At 42.4% G+C, this 21,152-nt stretch overlaps 4 protein-coding genes across 6 annotated transcripts; 3 read left to right on the forward strand and 1 right to left on the reverse strand.

Moving 5' to 3' along the window:
* Positions 1–274: 274 nt before the first annotated feature.
* ssr4 (signal sequence receptor, delta) lies at positions 275–1,874 on the forward strand. Its single transcript, XM_028994174.1, has 6 exons — positions 275–433; positions 784–902; positions 990–1,064; positions 1,157–1,246; positions 1,344–1,409; positions 1,514–1,874. The coding sequence occupies exons 1-6, from the start codon at positions 382–384 to the stop codon at positions 1,616–1,618; spliced, it is 507 nt and encodes a 168-aa protein (XP_028850007.1). The 5' UTR covers positions 275–381; the 3' UTR covers positions 1,619–1,874.
* A 358-nt stretch (positions 1,875–2,232) lies between these two features.
* On the forward strand, positions 2,233–4,052 carry sat2b (spermidine/spermine N1-acetyltransferase family member 2b). Its single transcript, XM_028993588.1, has 6 exons — positions 2,233–2,439; positions 2,546–2,597; positions 2,670–2,741; positions 2,827–2,928; positions 3,119–3,159; positions 3,783–4,052. Exons 1-6 carry the CDS (start codon positions 2,377–2,379, stop codon positions 3,960–3,962), a joined length of 510 nt encoding a protein of 169 aa, XP_028849421.1. The 5' UTR covers positions 2,233–2,376; the 3' UTR covers positions 3,963–4,052.
* riiad1 (regulatory subunit of type II PKA R-subunit domain containing 1) lies at positions 3,724–6,720 on the reverse strand. 3 transcript variants are annotated; one of them, XM_028993591.1, is made up of 5 exons: positions 6,434–6,720; positions 6,135–6,211; positions 6,016–6,062; positions 4,116–4,199; positions 3,724–3,878 (listed from the first exon to the last, which is right to left on the reverse strand). In XM_028993591.1, exons 1-4 carry the CDS (start codon positions 6,512–6,514, stop codon positions 4,129–4,131), a joined length of 276 nt encoding a protein of 91 aa, XP_028849424.1. In that variant the 5' UTR covers positions 6,515–6,720; the 3' UTR covers positions 3,724–3,878; positions 4,116–4,128. The 3 variants fall into 3 exon arrangements, with proteins under 3 accessions (XP_028849424.1, XP_028849423.1, XP_028849422.1); XM_028993590.1 differs by having other exon boundaries at positions 3,724–4,199; XM_028993589.1 differs by lacking the exon at positions 3,724–3,878 and having other exon boundaries at positions 4,122–4,743; positions 5,980–6,062.
* A 4,821-nt stretch (positions 6,721–11,541) lies between these two features.
* On the forward strand, positions 11,542–16,932 carry sephs3 (selenophosphate synthetase 3). Its single transcript, XM_028993755.1, has 8 exons — positions 11,542–11,985; positions 12,161–12,264; positions 12,343–12,450; positions 13,820–13,974; positions 14,146–14,236; positions 14,408–14,507; positions 14,618–14,830; positions 15,115–16,932. The coding sequence occupies exons 1-8, from the start codon at positions 11,664–11,666 to the stop codon at positions 15,423–15,425; spliced, it is 1,404 nt and encodes a 467-aa protein (XP_028849588.1). The 5' UTR covers positions 11,542–11,663; the 3' UTR covers positions 15,426–16,932.
* The last annotated feature ends 4,220 nt before the right edge of the window (positions 16,933–21,152 follow it).

Genomic DNA, 21,152 nt, shown 5'->3' on the forward strand with positions numbered 1-21,152 from the left:
GCCAAAACGACATCCATGCATTCAGTGTTATTCCAGAAAAATATTATTTCATTCTTAAAGATTGTTTCACAAATGCCAGAAAAGAAAATACCAATACTTCAAATAAATATAATGAGGGCTCATGAACTGAATAACCTAGTATCAACATATATACACAATCAATACTAAAATATTTTTTACATTAAATATAATACATTAATAGCTTCCATAGTAGAACAACCTACTCTGCTGCTAGAAGGTAACGTTGTAGTACCGTGGTCTGTCGCTAGAGGGCGCGACACGCAGCGCCATGTGAATGCTGACGTGTCTTTCACTGAGGGAAGCCTTCATTGAAAGCTGAGGTGGCACAGCACAGCGAACCGGCTCTTCTGTGCGACAAACATGTTGCGACTCTGCGTATCGCTTCTGGCGCTGTGTTTCAGCTTGACTGCGGGTAAGTTGATCATTTCTATCTGAAAAGAACCCAAAAATACTCCGCTGACGCGTGTCGGCGCTCTTGTTATTTAACGCAGGAAATGGCGAGCCACTGATTTTTATTACTGTGTTTTACCCGATTAATAGTCCTTCGATAAAATAACTACTCTGAAGTTATCATAGGTCTCGTGTATATGGATAATTAATGTTGTTTAGCTCTATATTTACTGTCTTTGTAGGTTTCTTTTTTGTTTCTTGGTTTCTTTAATTTTTGGTAGTGACAGTTGAAGCAATGACCCAGATATTATTGCGATTGTTATTTGATCAGTAAGCTAATAACAGACGTGATGCTGTGCCTTCTTCAAAAAGGAGAGACGTGCACAGACCCCTCCATCTCCCCGGCCACATACACAACCACAGATGCACTCATCTCGTCAGAAACAGTCTTCATCGTGGAGCTGAGCCTGACGTGTGCAAACGGCGCGCAGGTACGAACTTCCAGAAGATGCCCTTCTCCTTCCATCCTCATGAAAGCATTAGACTGAACTGCCTGTTTTCATGCCATTCTCCATCAGAGTGTTGCCTTGTATGCAGATGTTAATGGGAAACATTTTCCTGTGACCCGGGGCCAGGATGTTGGCAAATACCAGGTTTCATTTCATTTTTCTCTTTTGAAAAAAAAAAAATAAAACTCTCCCTCTGCTCCTGTATACACTTATCTGTTTATTGATTTTTTTTGTAGGTTTCCTGGAGTGTTCCCCACAAACAGGCCAGTTCTGGAAAGTACCAGGTCAAATTCTTTGACGAAGAGTCATATAGTGCTCTTCGTAAGGTACTTATGCATTTTTTTTTTACGTTTTTCGCTGTGTTTCAGATCATAGATCTCTCTGTGATATTTCCCATATAATTATTTATATTTGTGTCTTTAGGCACAGAGGAGTAATGAGGATGTGGATGCCATCGAACCTTTGTTCTCCATTAGCGTGGACCACAGGGTGAGTGGTTTGGTACCATTCGCTGCTAACCTATGCTAGAACATTTAATATTGCAGTCTAATTGTTTTTTAATTGTTTATTGGTGTCTCTTCTGTGTATCACAGGGTGCGTGGAGTGGCCCTTGGGTCTCTACCGAAGTTTTGGCTGCCACGATTGCTATTCTGGTTTACTATCTGGCCTTCAGCACGAAGAACACCATTCAAGCTTAAAGCCACCAAGTGTCAGAATGCTTTGGGTGCTCCCTCATACCTCGCACTGTCTGATGCACCCTCAGGCTCAAAATCGTTGCTTGCAACTGTAGAGGAGAGGAGAGGTGAATGTACAAAACACACGCCAGGAAGATTTATACATAACTTGCTGGCTTGTAAATAGCTAACTGGATTTGTTGCATGGACGAACTGGGCAGTGAAGCCAAACGCTATTTTGTAATATTTTGGGGTTTTTCAATAAATTTGTTAAATATGAGCATTTTGTGCAGACTCCTCTTTGTTTTCATTTGCAACTTGCCTTTTTTGTGCAATAATACAGATTTTGCTATGTCATTCGTTGATTGATGGCAGCGCTTGTAACTGCATTAAGTGAAATTAAAATTTATGATCAGAATCTGAGATGATGAATTCCGGCCCAGCTTGTTCATGGATATGATCTTTTCTCAGCATACAACTGGAATTCTCTGTTTTATACCAACGTTTCCCAATAACATATATAGATTAGTACATTTGATACCATGTGTTCCAGATTTGAGCAGAACGCAGGGACTTTTATTCTGGCAGGAAGTGAATCCCTGCAGTTGCGGTACTCGTTTCCGATTGGCCAGGGCAGGTGACGTTTCGTGGGTGGGCGGGGCTTTTCTCAGGCCATACACTCTTTTACACCCATACTCTTTGGACGGTCCGTTTGCATTTTTTGTTGTTGCAGATTTTACGTTTTTTAAAAGAAAAGCGTAAAACATTAAAAACGGAGCAAAATGAACTTTACTATCCGCCCGGCAGCCCGTACTGATTGTAAAGACATTTCCCGGATGATCAGGGTAAGACTGCTATTTATTTGGTCACTGACATCAGAAACAAACCATGTCATTTTTTTACAAATAAATATAATAATAAAAATAATATATAAAATTGTTTCGGCCGCAGGAGCTGGCCGTGTATGAAAATATGCAGGACCAAGTGAAGATATCTCATGAAGGTAGTAAGATGAGAAGTTTGAGAAGTTTGCAGAGGTTTGCCGAAGTTTCCTAAAGCCATTTGGTTTGTGCAGAGCTGGAGCGCGACGGCTTCTGCGACAGTCCCTTCTACCAGAGCCTGGTGGCTGAAGTGCCCGAGGACCGCGGTAGGTGGAGGCGTCTCTCAGCAGTTATTAACCAGACTAGAACAGCAGTTCCATGGGAATTACAGTACAAGTTTTGCACCTGCAGGGCGCGCCGTGGTTGGATATGCCATTTTCTATTATACCTACAGAACATGGACTGGGCCCACAGTTTACCTGGAGGATCTGTACGTCCGGCCTGAATTCAGAGGTATGTAGGTGCCTTACTGTCTGTCCTGGTCGTTTTATTGCGGGGAAGGTTCAAACCCCGACTCGTCATTAAGGGTGATGGTTAAATACAGAGGACACATTTCGTTGTGTCACCGTGTGCTGCGCTGCAGTGTTTCACAATGACAATCACTTCACTTCTTTCACTTTTCGTTCATTTTCGTGCATTTCAGGAAAAGGCATTGGGAAAGCAATGATGAACACAGTGGCTAAAGTAAGTTAAGTTACATATGACCTTTACAATCACCAGGGTATCATGAAACTCAAACGGCACATAAAATGTGATATTCCACAGTCAACCATACGTGGTATCATTTGCAAATGGAAGCATTTAGGATCAGAAATCCCTGTTGGTTTTATGGTCATTCGCCAACATGCCTTTGTCCATATTGTGTTTTCTCTTTGCATTTAATACTTCCACTTACTACCATTGTGTCCCTGTAACTACTGATTGTAAGTCACTCTGGATAAGGCATCTAATAAATGCTGTAAATGTAAATGTAAATGGTGGCTTAGCGGGTAAGGAAATGGCCCCATAATCGGCCAAAGTGTCACTGAGTAAAGCACCACCCCCACACACTGCTCCCCGGGCGCCTGTCATGGCTGCACACTGCTCACCAAGGGGGATGGTTAAAAAGCAGCGGACACATTTTGTTGTCATGCCTAATTCTTGTTAACTGCAGTGTTGTGTATGTCTGAGCACACTGGCTTGTGTTTGCATGTTCGCATCTCTCTATATATGACTTGGATGGTCGTAAACTTTATTTGAAGTGAAATATTTAGATTTAGAAGTATTGACATTTTATTATTTTTTATGGACTTTGTTTGCACATACAGGTGGCAAAGCAGCGGCAGTGTTCCTGTTTACATCTGTCTGTGTTGGACTGGAACCAGCCTTCAATAGACTTTTACATCGCCAAGGGTGGCCGGAACCTAACAGCCACAGAAGGATGGCAATTTATCCGTTTTGAAGGCGATGCTTTTGAAAACCTTGTGCAAGGAGCACCTAAAAATTAACACATCAAGACAACATATGTACTGTACTGTACTGTACTGTATCTGTGATCCCATTTCTGAATACAATCACATTGCTGGCTTTTTATCATTTCTAATGAAAAGATGAATATAATTTACTGATATAAACACATAAAACTGAATGCTATATTATACCGAGGAGTCCAAGTTAGGTGGTTGACTGGTTGGCCTGCAGTTTTGACAAAGTTTTCATGGCCAAGTTGGGATCTGTGAAATGTCCTTAAAGAAAAGAAGCAGAGAAAGGTTACATTTATGCAGGTTTGCAGTATATAGGCACAATATACAGTATTATATACAGCAACAAACTAAATACTAGACATGTTATTTCAGTATGAACTTTCCTGAATTTTCCTGAACACAAACTAATGGGCTCACAGTATCTCACCCCTCATTTTTGAAAACATTTAATTATATCTTTCCTTGGGACAAGACCAGTGGTTTAACATGACTGGTTTCACTCAGAGCAGGCCTCGCCAAGGCCCACCAAAAAAAACTGAGAGGATATGCTCAGTGTCGTCTTCATATGTCGTCTTTTGAAAATAGACGTATGAGTGCTCCCAGCGTTGATTGGATGTCAGCGTTGATTGGATGATTGGATGATTGGATTGCTCAGATCATACGCTCCACACTGTATCAAATTGGTCTGCATGGCTGTTGTTCCAGAAGGACGTGTCTTCTAAAGATGATGCAGAAGTCAGGCTAAGAACATAGGTTGCTGGAACCATGTCTTGTAGTTTGATGAGACCAAGACAAATGTCAGATGCTGTCAAGCGTGTTAAGGAATAAAAAGACAAGTTTGTCCTGCCGACAGTCAAGAACGGTGGTAGGAGTGTCATGGGGTGATAGTAGCCTAGCAGATAACACTCGCCTATGAACCAGAAGACCCAGATTCAAGCCCCACTTAATACCATTGTATTAACCCTGAGTTGCTCCAGGCAGGGTTCTTATGCATTTTTAGAAAATAATTTCCATGACATAAATTACTCTTAAGACTAATTTTCATGACCATAAATTCTTTGAAATTCAAATTCCACAGTCAAATTTACCAAAATATTGTTAAAGTAAATTGATCACAGCTTTCACAATATTAAATTTGCGCAGCCCGAGTACCGGCATAGATCATCAGCTGTAATTTACATGACTTTTAAAGGGAGACCCGTGACTGAGAAAGTTCTGGAATATGGAAGCAATGCACGCAGTAGCACATGATGTAAAGCCAGCAAAGATACTATAGCCCTGCGCTAGTTTTAAATGCTGTAGTTGTAAAGGTAGAAAAACGTTTCTCGGGAAATCCGATTTCAATGACGTTTCCATAACCTAAATATGTTTATTTTGTATTAAAAAACTTTCCAAGGCCTGGAAAATTCTCTTTCAAATTCCATGGCTTTTCCAGGTTTTTATTGACTGAGCCTGTGACTACATTTACATTTTACATTTATGCCATTTATCAGACGCCCTTATCCAGAGCGACACTCAGTAGTTACAGGGACAGTCCCCTAGAGCAACTTAGGGTTAAGTGTCTTGCTCAGGGACACAATATAGGAAGTGGTGAACTACTGATCGTAAGTTGTGTAAGTGGTGCCATGAATGCCAACGTGCACTGTGACATACTGAAGCAGAACATGATCCCCTATCTTCCAAAACTGGGCTGCAGGTCAGTATTCCATCATGATAATGACCCCAAATCGCTGCCTTGCCAAAGAAGCTGAGGATGAAGGTGCTGGACTGGCCACGCATGTCTCCAGACCTAAAACCTATTGAGCATCTCTGTGTGGCATCTTCAAATGGAAGGTGGAGGAGCACCGCTGGAAAATAATATTGACTCTTTGGGCACAATTTGGACATTTCTACTTAGGATGTACTGACTTGTTGCCACCGTTCAAGTGTGTTTTGTTATTTACATGGTTATGCAAGCTTTACACTGACTACACTATATCAGTCATGTCTGATACAGAAAAAAAAAGAAAAAGTCAGGGGTGAACTCGCTTTTGTGAGATACTGTATTTTAGGAGCTTGTGAAATATGAGTGACTGACCAGCAGCAAACTCAAGGATATCCGAAGGTCTTTTCAGGAACACGTCCCTGGGACAAGAAATCGTAGGTTATTAATGTGTGACGTCATGTGCATCACGTTTGGAAAAGTCGTGCACCGACCGTAAAAAATCACTCAGCAGCACGTCCACCTCCGGGTGTTCACGTAAATACTTCTCATTGGCGATTCTCGTTTGCACCTTCGGGGGCGACAGGATGTAACAAGCTGGTGAGCAAAGTCAAGGCGCCGAACGTTCGCCAAATGTCGATTCCTACACTTGCTCTGGATTGAAATGATTAAATAAATAAACATGCATGTGCCTTTAGATGAGAATTAAGAGCAGGGGGAACGGAGCGAGGTGAGACTTTAGCGAACACGCCCCACGACGTGTTTTACGTAACCCAACACGCGCACAGCGTACCTTGAAGTGTCGCAGTTCTTCTTGTTGTTCCCGGCTCAAGACGCTGCGGTCCAGTTTCTCCGAGTCACTCATTTCTGCCATGAAAAGTATCTGTAGCAAAACCACCTGCCAGCAGCAGTGCGTAAGCGCGTTGCTAGGTAACGGGGTGTTTCCGGGGCCTGTTCGAGAAGCTCAGACCATTCATTAAAGACATTTTGCTCTGTTCCTGGCGTTTGAACGACATCACGTAAAAGTACATGTGCGGGCAGGGAATTTGGTTGCATATCGGTCCATCATAATAAAAAACTTCAAATAATAATACAAGTTCTACCCTTGGGGTTATGATTTACACAATATTATAAACATTTATTTTTCAAGTAATATGCCCAATAGAGTAAGTGAAAGTGAAGTGATTGTCATTGTGAGACACTGCAGCGTTTGTGGAGGAGGAAAACGCTGGACATTGCCCGTGGTTCGAACCTACGGCCCGCGGACCGAGAGATTGAGTTTCAATGAAGTAACCTCTGAGCTAACCAGCGCCAGCGTTGCTTCCTGATAAAACAGCATTTCTACCAAAGGAAGTGAACTGGCGCTGTACACATATGACTCACGTGTGTTGAACGATTCTCTGAAATGAACGAGTCTTTGCATTCTAAATTCTTTAAAACTACAGCACACGGTGACACAACGAAATGTGTCCTCTGCTTTTAACCTAAAAAAAAAAAACCTTAGTGAGCAGCCATGACAGGCGCCCAGGGAGCAGGGTGAAGGGATGGTGCTCTGCTCAGTGGCACCTTGGCGGATCCGGCTTTGAACCAGCAATCTTCTGATTATGGGGCTGGTTGGGAACCTTGGTGATTACAATGCTGCTTCCTTAACCCCTACAAGCATCCACACACTATGTTGTATATTAAACCCAACAAAACATTTGATTAATGAAATGCCATCATTAATTCAATGTGAACATAATCATTGGGTATAATATTTAAATGGAGGTCTAAGATGAACTGCAGGTCTCAGTGGCATAACTGCCCTGGGTGGATTTCTTTTACAAATAATATGTGCAGTAGATTCGCAAAAGATTCTATTCTATTCTATTTTTCTCCAGCATACTGCCTTCCTAACAATGTTGTGGTAATATCCATAGCTATTATCATCCTCTCTCATCTTGGTTTCAGAGGGCACTTTGCAACGTCCCTGGACATATGCTCCCACGTGTTCTGTGTGTCTGGCTGTGTTTTTGTGTCCTGTCTCTTTTAGGTTGACTTCGTGGGAGGAGTTGAAACCTACCAGCTCCACCTACCATCTGCCTATTGGTCACCGGCACCTATATAAAGAGACTTCAGATGGTGTTTGGGAGGTCCACAGGGTCTGCTAGGCCCTTACTCTTTTGAGAGGTCCCCAGGGTCCACGGAGATCTGCAAGGAGCTCACTTGGGGATCTCATTCATGTGTCTTGTTGTGTGATTGAATGTTGGTTTTCATCCCTCATAACATGTTGCTTCCCCTCTCCCTATTTCTGGCACACCACTATGTCACTTTTTCAAAATCACTTGAGCCAATGTCACTTTACTATACCTTATTATTTGTCATTTTGTTGTTGCTGGTTCAAATCCCGATCGGTCAAAGTGCCGCAGAGGTGCCACTGAGTAAAGCGTCATCCCCACACACTGCTCCCCGGGCGCCTGTCATGGCTGCCCACTGCTCACCAAGGGTGACGTTAAGAGCAGAGGACTCATTTGGTTGTGTCGTCTGCACCGTGTGCTGATCACAATCACTTCACTTTCACTTCATATTACTACTTTTCTGTTCTTATTTCCTCTCATTTTCATTGAGGATATTTTAAGGAAAAAGAATTAACCACAGGATAAACTAAGTTAATAATTTTATTTATTTATCTATTTATTTATTTATGATTCTATTGGTCATGCAACAATAGGTCACAGCGCGCAGAGGTTCCACAAAATTTGACTGCGGTTGCAGCTTTGCTGGGAAAAACTCTAATTCACTGGTCAGGTGCGCATTCCATAGAAAACAATGGGTTTCATAGTGCAGCACTGGATACAGTTCAGTCGGAAACTGGCTGTAGTGCTGGCTGCCCCTTAAACCCTACACCAGTAAGCAATCTGCCGCATGTGGTTTGCCACCAAAGTGTGCATAAACCTCCAAATATTTCTCTCAGCACATCTTTCTCTGCCAACATTCTGCTGTTAACTTCCTCCTCAGACAGTTCATTTGAGTAGCCCTGCTCAGAGGAGACAGGAAGTAGTGATGCTCGTGAGTCAAACTGGCAGGACAGTTAATGAATTAAAATATCAATTTTGGAGCCGGTGTATCAGGACATTTCGCTCTGTCCTCCATTGTACTTTTTCAACAGTGTATGTGAGCAGACATAACATAACTGTCTTTGGAGGAAGAATGGCATCCAGGTTTAAAGACCTATCAAGAACATCTACCTGAAATGGACTGGAACAGTCTTACAAAGCAAAGAAACATGATACCAGTTTACTGGCTGCTATCAAATTTCAGAATCATTTACTGTTGGTGTCTCTGAAGCGACATGGTACATACAGAACAGAACAGAACAATACATACAATATATAATCAATAAATAATTGTTACGTCCCTGGACGTATGCTCCCATGTGTTCTGTGTGTTTGGCTGTGTTTTTGCGTCCTGTCCCTTTTAGGTTGACTTCGTGGGAGGAGTTGAGGCCTACCAGCTCCATCTGTCATTGGTCACCTCCACCTATTTAAAGAGACTTCAGATGGTCTTCAGGAGGTCCCCAGGGTCTGCTAGGCCCTTATGCTTTTGGGAGGTCCCCAGGGTCCACGGAGATCTGCATAGAGCTCCGTTGGGGATCTCATTTGTGTTTCTTGTTTCTTTGTGTGATAGACCCTTTGTTGTTAGCCTGTTAGCTGTTAGCCTGTCATGTGCCGTTTTTGGTAACTTGTACGTGTTTTAGTGATCCCTGCTGTTGTCCCATCCCTTCCTTTAGGCTGTTTTGATGTTAGTTAGCTGTCCTGAGTCCTCTGTCTTATTGAACCTGTTAGCACACTGTAAATAAAAGCACTGTTTGTATCGTTTGTTTGGTTGCATGTGTAACAGTGGACCTCCTCCTCTCCACACCCTTGTTGCGTTTCTGAGACCCCTAGACTTAGGAACGTGACAATAATACATTCAATATATAATCAGATCTGTTGCATTAACAACAGAAAAGTATGGAATGTAGACCAAGTAGCATTGGATATGGAACATAGTTTTATAGATGATCTGTTTATGAGGGTGATGATGTGATGGAAGAAGCTGTCCCTGTGTCAGTTCTGCTGTGTAGATTTCTATATCATCTGCTGGAGGGGAGGAGTTTAGGGGTAGGAGATGATTCCTGCACATTTTATGGATGTGTACAAGTCCTGGACCAGTCTCACCCCTTTCTCATCGAAACTGACTGAACCAGCAGCAGAAAACCAGCAAACATTTATAAAATGAGCATTGCATCACAGTCTTTGTGCACAATTAGACTGGAAGGACAAAAGCTCTGTCCTACCATGAATGTATTCTTCCTTTTTCTGACCATTGGTTAGGGCTACTGTTGGACACAAAGGGGATGCGTGTCACTGCTTTCTCCCTCCCCATCCTGTGTTTGGCCCCTTGTAAATAATTGATGATGTTAGAATGATGTTGCTTTCGAGACTGCTTCATGATTCTGCAGTGTCTGATGTGTCAAACACAACTCTCCAGATATGAGAAACTGCAAAACAAGGGGCGCTCTTTATATGGATTCCTATGGGAGTGCTTTTATCATTTCATAATGTTTAATGTGCAAATCTGTTCCATCTACATTTAAAAAATAATAATAATAATAATAAATTGAAGTGACTGTCACTTGTGATACACAGCAGCACAGCACACAGTGAAATTTGTCCTCCTCATTTAACCCATCACCCTGAGTGAGCAGTGGGCAGCCATGGCAGGCGCCCAGGGAGCAGTGTGCCACCACTGCCCCAGAGGAAACATTTTCTCTGAATTCTCAGTTTATTTTTGGGTATGTCATTCAAATTATATATTTTTTAATAGGGCCAGGGGCTGGAGATGTTCATTTCCAGGTATTTCAATATCTTATAGCTAGCTAGAAATAACTGTATCTAGAAAAAAAGATTTGAGTGTTTGTTTAAAGCGAGACCTTTAAGTTCCCTACTTGTTGAAACTGTGTGAACCTTTGCATATCTTGGTATACATCGATTTGCTGGAGAAGTTTGTCTTTGTGTCACTTCACAGATTATTGAGCATGTTAACATTCTTCCTATCACCTTGATTTGGTCACTTAAACTATAAGTACAAAAGAGCCCCTTTGGCTAAAAGGGGTATCTTTTGGTAGCTATAATTTTGTAGTTTTGAAGAATTTAGAATGCAAAGACTCGTTCATTTCAAAGACTCGTTCAACACACGTGAGTCATATGTGCACAGCACCAATTCAATGCTGTTTTATCAGCAGGCAGCGCTGGCGCCGGCTAGCTCAGAGGTTACTTCATTGGAACTCAAGCTTTCGGTCCGCGGGCCCTAAGTTCGAACCACGGGCAATGTCCAGCGTTTTTCTTCTCCACAATGTCATTTAATAATGCAGGCTTTATTAAAATGACGACAATCTTACATCTAATAATAGAATCCAGCATTCTGGATACCGTAACCGAGCCACTGGGGATGCAGGTGACAGTATATTTCTTGGTGCCAGTGCCAAACACCACTAAATGTGGCAGGTTGCGTCAGAAAAGGTATCTGCTAAAACGTGTGCCATATCGAATGTGTGGAGAGCCAGGCCCCTAATGAGAGCAGAAGTTTAGGGAGAAGAAGAAGAAAATGTCGAAATCCCGCGTTAAACGCTAACTACCACGCTACCAACTACCTCGGCGAGACCATTTAACCATTACCATGAGGTATAAAAGTGATCATGTGTATGTACACTACACCTGGTTCAAAAACTTACTGTAACATATATATACATCGATGAGATCAAACATAAATTAAGAGGATAATGTTTGTACGAGGATTTTTAATATATATTAATATACTGCATTTACCGAAACCACCCCCATGCCACCATCTTGGTACGGTCTCCAGCGGTCCACTACGCGTGTGCGGCGGCGGGTCATTGCGCTCTGAACGTGTCGCTGTTGTGGTTGGAATTCGTTTTACGCGTTCGCTCCACGACGACTGAAAACCAGGTGGGAAGTGTCCGGTTGTTTCTTGTAAAGATGTCCGGTTCCACTCCTCCCAGCCCACCGACCGTGGCTGGCAGCGTGGCGGGGCTGGCGCCGTTTCTGCCGTTCGGATATCAGCCATTCCAGCCCGAGGAGCATGGCCTAGACCGCGGCTTTCGGCTCACGGCCTTTTCCGAGATGAAGGGATGAGGCTGTAAAGTCCCTCAGGAGGCTCTGCTCAAACTCCTGCAGGGACTGGAGCCCGATCGGCTGGGAGGGTCGGATCAGGAGGACGGAGGCTCCGCTGCTGTTGTTGGCGGGGATGGAGCTTCTGAATTCGGTCAGTTCACTCCGGCTGCCCACGGACCGAGACTGGGTAAGTTTTTTTTTTTGTTAAAACAGTCACATTTCGTGTGGATTATGTACGCTCTACAACGCTGGATGTTTTCAACTTGTATTTATTTGTTGAAGGGCGCTCTCCTCGAACCTCCTTCACTCATTTGCTGGGATTTAATGCTTAACATCTTGCTCCGGACTGTTTTTGCTTGCAGGTATTGGCATGGACTCCTGTGTTATTCCTTTAAGACATGGCAATCTGTCTCTAGTCCAGACGACAGATTTTTTCTATCCCCTGGTGGAAGACCCTTACATGATGGTTGGTACAGTCTTCTGCTGCATTGTGGGAAATGGTGGCAATGAGCAGATCTGAAAGAGAATCTGTTGTCTCCCCCAGGGTCGTATAGCTTGCGCCAACGTGCTGAGCGATCTGTACGCAATGGGAATTACGGAGTGCGACAACATGCTGATGCTGCTGAGCGTCAGTCAGAAGATGAATGAAAAGGTAACCGTTGACCTTTGAACCCTTCTTTATTGACATTTATCTTCTGCACAGTGGCTGGCTGCACAAAATGTGTTGACTCAGAGTAACAAGTGCAGAATTTAAGCAAAGCATTCATTAGAGGGGCCGTCATTCCACAAACATGGTAACTGTGGGGGTGTTAGTAGCCTATCAGGTAACACCCTCAAATATGAACCAGACGACCACAAAGTCACAGGTTCAAACCCCAAATTCCCCAGGATGCGCCATTTTGTTATTTGTAGCTTTAAATGCTAATGAGGGAGAGAGAGGCGGGACGAGGAGGAGAGCGGCCTATAGAAGTTGAGGGGGCATTCGCAGAAATGCCGTTTTTCCGATGAACCCACTGGTTCTACTTGAGTCTCTCATGACTGAACCAAAAAAATACATTTGTGCTCATTTTCACATCCAATCTGCATCAAACTACAATGCTTTGCATGTTTGGAAACCATGACTGTCGGTGGAGATAATGTTTTAGGGGAGGGGTGGGAAAAGCATGTGAAATGGGAGGTAACCTTTCCCTTTATGATGTCAAAAGGGGGAAGAAATTCCAGATCAAACCATCTGAGCTGCTTCTCTCTGAATGGTGAAGCAGAATGACCAAAGCATCGCCATTTCTAGCCACTGCAGGACCATAGGCAGGCTAGTGGAACTCGTATTAATGTTAAATAATCTCACAAAGTGTCATTTTTTTAATAGAAAACCTTTAAAAGGTTCAGAAGGTATAATTAAGTCTGTCTTCCAGTTATGTGTATTAGCCGCATGACTGATTAGGTTGGGGCAGTGGTGGCCTAGCGGTTAAGGAAGTGGCCCTGTAATCAGAAGGTTGCCGGTTCGAATCCCGATCCGCCAAGGTGCCACTGAGCAAAGCACCGTCCCCACACACTGCTCCCCGGTAGCCTGTCATGGCTGCCCACTGCTCACTCAGGGTGATGGGTTAAATGCAGAGGACAAATTTCACTGTGTGCATCGTGTGCTGTGCTGCTGTGTATCACATGTGACAATCACGTCACTTTAATTAGGTTATGCTCTTGAGCAGCACTACTTTCATGTTGAAAATAATAACTTACTATTACCTCTCAAGATTTAAATTTTAAAAAATAAAATGGTATTAATTGAGTCCATTATGGGTCATAATGTTGCATTGTTATCTGTATAGCACAATTTGAAACAATATGTCAGGGCTCAGGACATGCTAGCTACTGTAAAACCATTATTTCTTCATATTCAGTTTATTTCAAAAATTTTGAGAGCACCTTCTAATATTCATAATATTATATTCTAGCATCGGTAGTAGTTTTTTGGTATATGTCGTTGCAGTAAAACGCTTTCCCCTCTCATTTGTCCGGTTTAGGATAGGGAGCAGGTGATGCCTTTAATGATAAAAGGTTTCCGTGATGCAGCAGAAGAGGGCGGGACTTCGGTGACCGGGGGACAAACTGTTGTTAACCCTTGGATCATAGTTGGGGGAGTAGCCACGGTGGTGTGCCAGCCCAGTGACTTCATCATGTAAGTCTAGTCAAATAACATGAACTCTCTAAATAACATGAACCAAATGGGCAGAGCCACGGTGTAATAATGTAAGTGTAACTATAGCAACACATATTTGAATTATGGTCTGTGCGGTTGCTTGTGGGTTGGTTTAGCTGTTGATCACATGACCTCTATTTCTGGGCACAGGCCGGACAGTGCGGTACCAGGTGACGTCCTAGTTCTGACCAAACCTCTTGGCACACAGGTGGCAGTTAATGCCCATCAGTGGCTTGACATGGTAAGATCTCATTATGTGCAGTATTATCCACAGCACTGAAATTATGGTTGTTAAATAGTTTTAAAGCTAATGGACACTCATTTTTAATATATATTACCTTTTAATGTGTGCGTTACGTAAAACATGGAAATGATGCAAATTTCTACATATTTCTGTACTTTTTTCCTGTAGCCAGACAGGTGGAATAAAATAAAGCTTGTGATCTCAAAGGATGAAGTAGAGCAGGCTTATCAGGAAGCCATGTTCAATATGGCTACCCTCAACCGCACTGGTATGGGCAAATTCATTTTATAAACAGAATTTTGTGTATAATATGTTATTAGTGCACAATGTCATTACAGTTTTACGTGATTTTCTGTGAAACGCTTTCTCACCTTGCAGCTGCTGCACTGATGCATAAGTTTAATGCCCACGCTGCCACTGACATCACTGGTTTTGGTATCCTGGGTCACGCACAGAACCTGGCGAAACAACAGCGCAACGACGTGGCCTTCGTCATTCACAACCTACCTATCATTGCCAAGATGGCTGCCATCAGCAAGGCCTGCGGCAATATGTTTGGACTTCTGCAAGGGACGTCCTCTGAGACGTCAGGTCAGGAATTGTAGATTGTACCTTGGGGGTTGATATATGTCCAGTCTAGGAGTATTGTTTTTCACAAGAAGCATCCATTATTCAATTTTTATTATGTGTAAATCACATTAAAAAGTCATCATGGAAATTTGCGTGGTCTGTCTATTTCTATTATAATCCTGTAGATTCCTTGTTAAGTGTAGAGCTGCAGTCCTAATAACCTCTGGGAAGAGATCTTTGCCTCAAGAGCCTTGTATTTAAACCAATTGGCCGTAGTAACTCTTTACATTTATCCTCCCCCTCAGGTGGTCTGCTGATCTGTTTACCCAGAGAGCAGGCGGCTCGATTCTGTTCAGAGATGAAGGCAAGTCGACACGACCTCAGTGGGGCCTTGGGACAGGAGGGCGGTGGCGGCGATGGCCAGCAGGCCTGGATCATTGGCATCGTGGAGAAGGGCAGCCGCTGCGCCCGCATCATTGACAAACCGCGCATCATCGAGGTGCCGTACCGTGGCTCCATCGCTGGCAGCCAGGAAGGCAGCAACAACAACAATAACAACAACAACAGCAGCAGTGCCAACAGTCCACGAGAGATCCAGAGTCCCCCGCTGGCATAGAGCACCACCTTACAGATTTACCAAGGAATTTTAGTCATTAAATCATTGTCATTAATAGCTTCTCCACATAATCTAGTGGCCTTTTTCTGACTTTTATTCCCCCCTTTTTCTCATCCCCTTCTGTTCTAACAGTGTGTCTTTATATGAAAGGAGAAATATGGAGAATGTTAAGGTTTACATAGGTTTTGAAGAGAAAGGTGCGTATGCCTGTGTTTGTGTGTTGGTTGATGGGGGGTGGGGAGATCCCACTGTGGGTTGGTAGTTGCTGTTCATTTCTTCCCCCTGTTCAGCCGTAGGGTTGAGAGCAACAGACCAAAAAAACTTTCTTTTTTCCTGGTGGGAGATGGAATGGACCTGCATACTGCCCACTTTCCTCTACCCTTTCCCCCCCATTGTGGATACCTGACTGCCCTGATTTTTCTTTCTCTTTTCATCTCGCATGTTATTCTATTTTTATTTTTTTGTTTTTTTTATGGCGCCTCTTAAATATCAAGGTTACATTGTCTGAACAAATCTCATTAATTCCCTAATCCTGAAGATCATTTGGTGCTGAAAGTGTCCTTCAAATTGGCCGCATGACCTTTGACTTTTCCTACTTCAAAGTGAATGGTAACATTCCATCAAGCATAGAGATTAAGACCAGTTCAAACTTTTTAGACAATCACAGGTGCGCAGATGCATATGAGCAATGTGGGCTTTCCAGGAATGCCAAACATGTACTCTTTTGGAATTCATGAATAATTATTGGTTATGGGATAAGTGAGATGTGCTGACTACAACTGGAAGAAAGAAACGAATGTTCATTTATGTTTGTTCACCCCGGGTGTGGCAGTCAGTGGTTTCCACCACGTGGCTCATGTAGGAGTGAGGGAAAGGATACATCAGCTCATCTACTGCTTAGGGGAAAGTTTCCAGTCAACCAAGTTAAACTCTGATCTCTTTCAAAACATGTCCCTCGATGATGTGGAGTGTCAATCATTTAGCTTAGTCTGCCATGGTAATGTGGTTCCAAAATGAATAATGTTTGTTTTGTTTTGGGAAGTATCGCTGTTGTTTGGGTTTGGTGTGTTAATGTACCTTTTTGACATTAACAGAAACATTTGTGAAGGTTTTTTTCAGGGTTGTGGGTTATTTAATTTTTTTTTTATGTTTACAATTTGTTGGGGTTTTTGAATGAATTGTGAACATGATTGATGTGTAATTGATTTGTTAATTTGAATGGCGGTCTGTTCTTCTGCTGATCCATGGAGTGGTTTGAGCAGCTCTCTTTGGAGCACCTGGAGAATGGGACCTGCCTGAGTCTGGCAGGTGACGGTCCACAATGGACCAGGACCTTTCCCTTCCTATTAATGATGCTTTGCTCAGTAAACCCCGGCCTGTGGGGAGGAGTGAAGTTGATGTCCTTTGAAAGGAGGATACTGGTTCTGATCTGTGTGGCCCTATCAGCTGCCTCTGATATGCCATCTTATTGTAAGTCAATAAAACAATCAGCACTTCTTTTTCTCCACTTCTGTCCTGTTTTCTTGGCAGATTTGAGCTGTAGTACCACATGGTGGCAGCAGAGGACAGAAGGAATTCATTTCATGTGCAACACTTCTGAGGGTTGCTATTCAGAATGGGAAACATTTTTCTAATCTCAATCAACTCACTATACAATCACACGACAGAATTATTAGCCAGCATTATGAAAACCTTTACTACTGTGAGGAAAGCATGGTTAGAACCTTGCTACAAGTCTTCGAAGGCGAGGCAGGAAGTCTGGCTTGTGACTGGGCGCACACTCCAACAGAGTCGCCTCTATGTCACAGCTTGTAAAACAAGCCCGCCTCACAACTGTAGCAAGTACAGACATACGTCACCATATTAGGTGGAAGGAAAACTACAGAGCATCACAAATAACCCAATGTTAGGCTTGTCAGGATGTGGTGTTTTGATGCACTTTTCTGCACATGGATACCATACAGCTCTATAGGTGCTTTCATCAAAACAGTTGCACTTTGAAAATATATATATATTCATCTAGTTTTAGTTTAAATATGTAATATCACTATATGATATAATTCAATAAGAACCTACATTTTCTGGAAATGTTGTGTGGACAGGCACTTATTTCTGTGCACAAATTACATTCTGTGCTACAAACTGATGTACATAATGACACAATCAGCTTATACCTTGCTGCATTTTGTCCACAGAGAGATATATACAATCACATCTTGTACACAAAAACCAGAAGGATCAGCAGCTGATGTCAGTTTGGATGGAAGGCTGGGTGCATCTGTATTGTATGAAATAATTTTATGCACAGAATGCATGTCTACAGCAAACTGTATTGCAGCTGGAATATAAAGTGGATATGCAGTGGGTACAGAAAGTATTCAGACCCCCTTAAACCTCTTAAATTGTCCACTCTGTAATCATTTAAGTTCATTTCTTTTTCTCATTAATGTTCAAACAGCACCTAATATTGACAGAAAAACACAGAATTGTTGACATTTCTGCAGATTTATTAACAAAGAAAAAACAAATATCACATGGTCCTATGTATTCAGACCCTTTGCTGTGACACTCATATATTTAACTCAGGTGCTGCCCATTTCTTCTGATCATCATTGAGATGGTTCTACTCCTTCATTTGAGTTTATATTGTTTGGTTATATTGATTGGGGAACCACACATCTCTCTATATAAGACCTTACAGCTCACAATGCATGTCAGAGCAAATGAGAATCATGAGGTCAAAGGAACTGCCTGAAGATCTCAGAAACCAAATTGTGGCAAGGCACAGATCTGGCCAAGGCTACACTCTGGCCAAGGTTTCTAAGAGCACAATGGCCTCTATGATCCTTAATAGAAGACCATTGGGATACCAGAACTCTTCCTAGAGCTGGCCAAACTGAGGAATTGGGGGAGAAGAGCCTTGGTGAGAGAGGTAAAGATAACCCAAAGACTCTGTGGCTCCTCAGTGCAAGATACATGAAAGCCTGCATGGAGTGTTGGAGTGTGCTATAAAACATCCGAAGGAGTGCTCATCACCTGTCTAATACAGTCTCAACAGTGAAGCATGGTGGTGGCTGCATCATGCTGATGAGCTAATCTGCAAGGAGGAATGGCAGAGGATCCCCAAATCCAAGTGTGATGAACTTGTGGCATATTTCCCAAAAAGACTCATGGCTGTATAGATCAAAAGGACACTTCTACTAAATACTGAGCTAACTATCATTCACCAAGTGAAATATCACCATGGTGATATTTCAGTTTTTCTTTCTTAATAAAAAATGTAAACAATTCAGTGTTTTTTTTGTCAATATGGGATGTTGTGTGTACATTAATGAGGAAAAAATGAATTTATAATGCAGACATTTGCTAAAATCATTTAACAAAGAGTGAAAAAAATTCCATACCCACTGTACATGCATGCACACACACACACACACACACACAATGAGCATGAACACAGATCAGACCAGTGGTGAAATTAATGAAGACATTGTGCTGTTTGAGCATAGTGAGAGGGAAAGCATTATTCACTTTGTCATATTTGTTCATGTTTAATGGTTGTAGTTTCATGTTGTTGAACTACTCAGTCATCCTCTCCCTTTGACTGCTCACATTATTCATTTACATTTACATTTACAGCATTTATTACAGCATTTAGTCATATTTGTTCATGTTTAATGGTTGTAGTTTCATGTTGTTGAACTACTCAGTCGTCCTCGCCCTTCGACTGCTCCTGTCAGGGGTCTGGTTCTCCGCATGATTACACCGGATGCCCTTCCTGGCACAACCCTCCCCATTTACCCAGGCTTGGGACCGGGACCCAGTGGCTGGCACCTCAGAACCTTACATGAATCACAAGGATGTTCATTTGAAGCGCTCTGGGCCAGTCTTGTACCCAAGACGAACATTATAAATATCCTGGATCAAACGAGGCTAGTGTAAAAGTATAAAAACAGATGCATCACATGTATCAGGAAGGATAACTGAAATGGCCCTTCAAGGAATTTGTTTACTTTCCACTTTAGCCTGCTTTGATGAATACGTTAGATTAAACACACCAGAGCAACATCTGCTCTCCTTAAATAATTTCCTAAAGATATTTGTGAAATATATTTGGATCAAACATAGCTCCTCCTATGTTTTAAATGACTTTTCCACTGCTGCTAATGTGCAATAATGGGCCTGATATAGTTTGTGTACTGTCAGCAGTATCTGGAACCGCTCAAGGTAAAGAGTGTTATAATCTGGCCTGATGAGAAGCATGACAGAGACAACGAAGGGTTAAAAATCAAGGCATGCAAAAACATACACCAAACATCTGCTTTTTTTCACTCTCCTCTTGTCTTTCTGTATATTGCCTGTTATGTATCTGTTGTAAAATTCCAAGTGTACATGGATCATTTTACTTATGGAACTTTAGCACCTGTTCCCCAAATGTTTTTGTCTTTTTACTTTTTGCTTAATTTGTATGTATGAATTTCAACAGTCCATTAATCAGGCCTAGAAAGTTCTAAACAATCTGGAACTTAACAGGTTTCCATTCACATGTAAATGATCCAATATGTGGAACAGCAGTTGGTTCCCCTCGGCCCCAGGGCCTGCTGGGCCCGTGTCTTAAATCCTTCAGATAATTATATGATGCAGTTGTTTTGTGACCAAAGACAAAGTAATTGATGAGAAACTCTCCTTCCTCTCCACTCTTCGGCATGAACGGATGAGAGCATCTTTAAAATGGATCCCTGCCCATCCTCCTGTCTGCGTAATGTGCTTCTCACAGAATCAGGATTATGGTGCAGGGAGCACAGCACGTTATCTACCTGATAAATAATAATAAAAAAATTACTTAAATTTACTCCATGTGCTTTTTTTTTTTATCCCACAGCACCTTGTCTCATTTTGTTCACTTTTGAGAATTTTTTTCTCCATCTGCTCGTTGCCCATTCCTGTAGAAATCGACGGTCATCAGTATGGCCCCGGTCTGTTTTTAATGTGAAACACGTTGTGTTCCCCTTTCTCTGTTCAACCCCTGATTTGCAGTCTGATGCGGCGTGGTTTCCATTATCGGGGGAAGGCTAAATTCATAATTACACACACACTCTGCCTGTGCTTTGACATTCTGTAACACCGCTGCTTTGACTCTGTTGGACGAGGAGCTGATCTCAGTGGGGAACTGCTTGAAGGATCAAATTGTTTCCCCTCTTTATTTTTTCATGCTTTCCTCAGTAACCTCATCGGCAAGTCTGTAGTTCTACAATGTGCAGTACCATAATAAAATACCTCCATTCATGATATGATTGTCATGTGTCGACCTTGATTGAGAATATGAGCAATAGTGATTCTGATTTTTTTTCTGATATTACTCTAAAAATAGTTTATGGTAAGGATTTACAGAATGTTGCGTTTGTGGAATAGTTGTGGAGTCCAGAGCCCATAAAGATTTAACAAAGACACTGAAGTGTTTGGTTTATTGCTTTCAAAAAACTGAATTTGACACCTCAAGGGAAAAGGGAAGTGCGGTGTCTGTGGTGTCATGTCCCAACACTCTTCACGGCGGGAATTCTCTCTCAGGGCTTTTTTGTTGTTTTGGCACAGGTGGAAATGTCTCCTTAAACGCCTCCCCCTTCTCCAGCCTACCCTACCCCCCAAAACCAGATGCCAGTCAGATGAGCTCCACATTGCATGCCAGGCACAAGTCCAGCCTCAGTGCTCCAGAAATCCATATCTAAT

This window comes from Denticeps clupeoides, chromosome 10 (assembly GCF_900700375.1).
Source record: "Denticeps clupeoides chromosome 10, fDenClu1.1, whole genome shotgun sequence".
In the NCBI taxonomy this organism is placed as follows: Eukaryota; Metazoa; Chordata; class Actinopteri; order Clupeiformes; family Denticipitidae; genus Denticeps; species Denticeps clupeoides.

Coding starts and splice junctions, on each gene's coding strand:
- sat2b (XM_028993588.1), top strand. CDS start 2,377: ATGAACTTTACTATCCGCCCGGCAGCCCGTACTGATTGTAAAGACATT. Junction 2,440..2,545: donor ACATTTCCCGGATGATCAGG/GTAAGACTGCTA, acceptor TTTCGGCCGCAG/GAGCTGGCCGTGTATGAAAA. Junction 2,598..2,669: donor AGTGAAGATATCTCATGAAG/GTAGTAAGATGA, acceptor TGGTTTGTGCAG/AGCTGGAGCGCGACGGCTTC.
- ssr4 (XM_028994174.1), top strand. CDS start 382: ATGTTGCGACTCTGCGTATCGCTTCTGGCGCTGTGTTTCAGCTTGACT. Junction 434..783: donor GTGTTTCAGCTTGACTGCGG/GTAAGTTGATCA, acceptor TTCTTCAAAAAG/GAGAGACGTGCACAGACCCC. Junction 1,065..1,156: donor AGGATGTTGGCAAATACCAG/GTTTCATTTCAT, acceptor TTTTTTTTGTAG/GTTTCCTGGAGTGTTCCCCA.
- riiad1 (XM_028993589.1), bottom strand. CDS start 6,514: ATGGCAGAAATGAGTGACTCGGAGAAACTGGACCGCAGCGTCTTGAGC. Junction 6,063..6,134: donor CTGCTGAGTGATTTTTTACG/GTCGGTGCACGA, acceptor TTCTTGTCCCAG/GGACGTGTTCCTGAAAAGAC. Junction 4,744..5,979: donor TCACAAGCTCCTAAAATACA/GTATCTCACAAA, acceptor CACGCTTGACAG/CATCTGACATTTGTCTTGGT.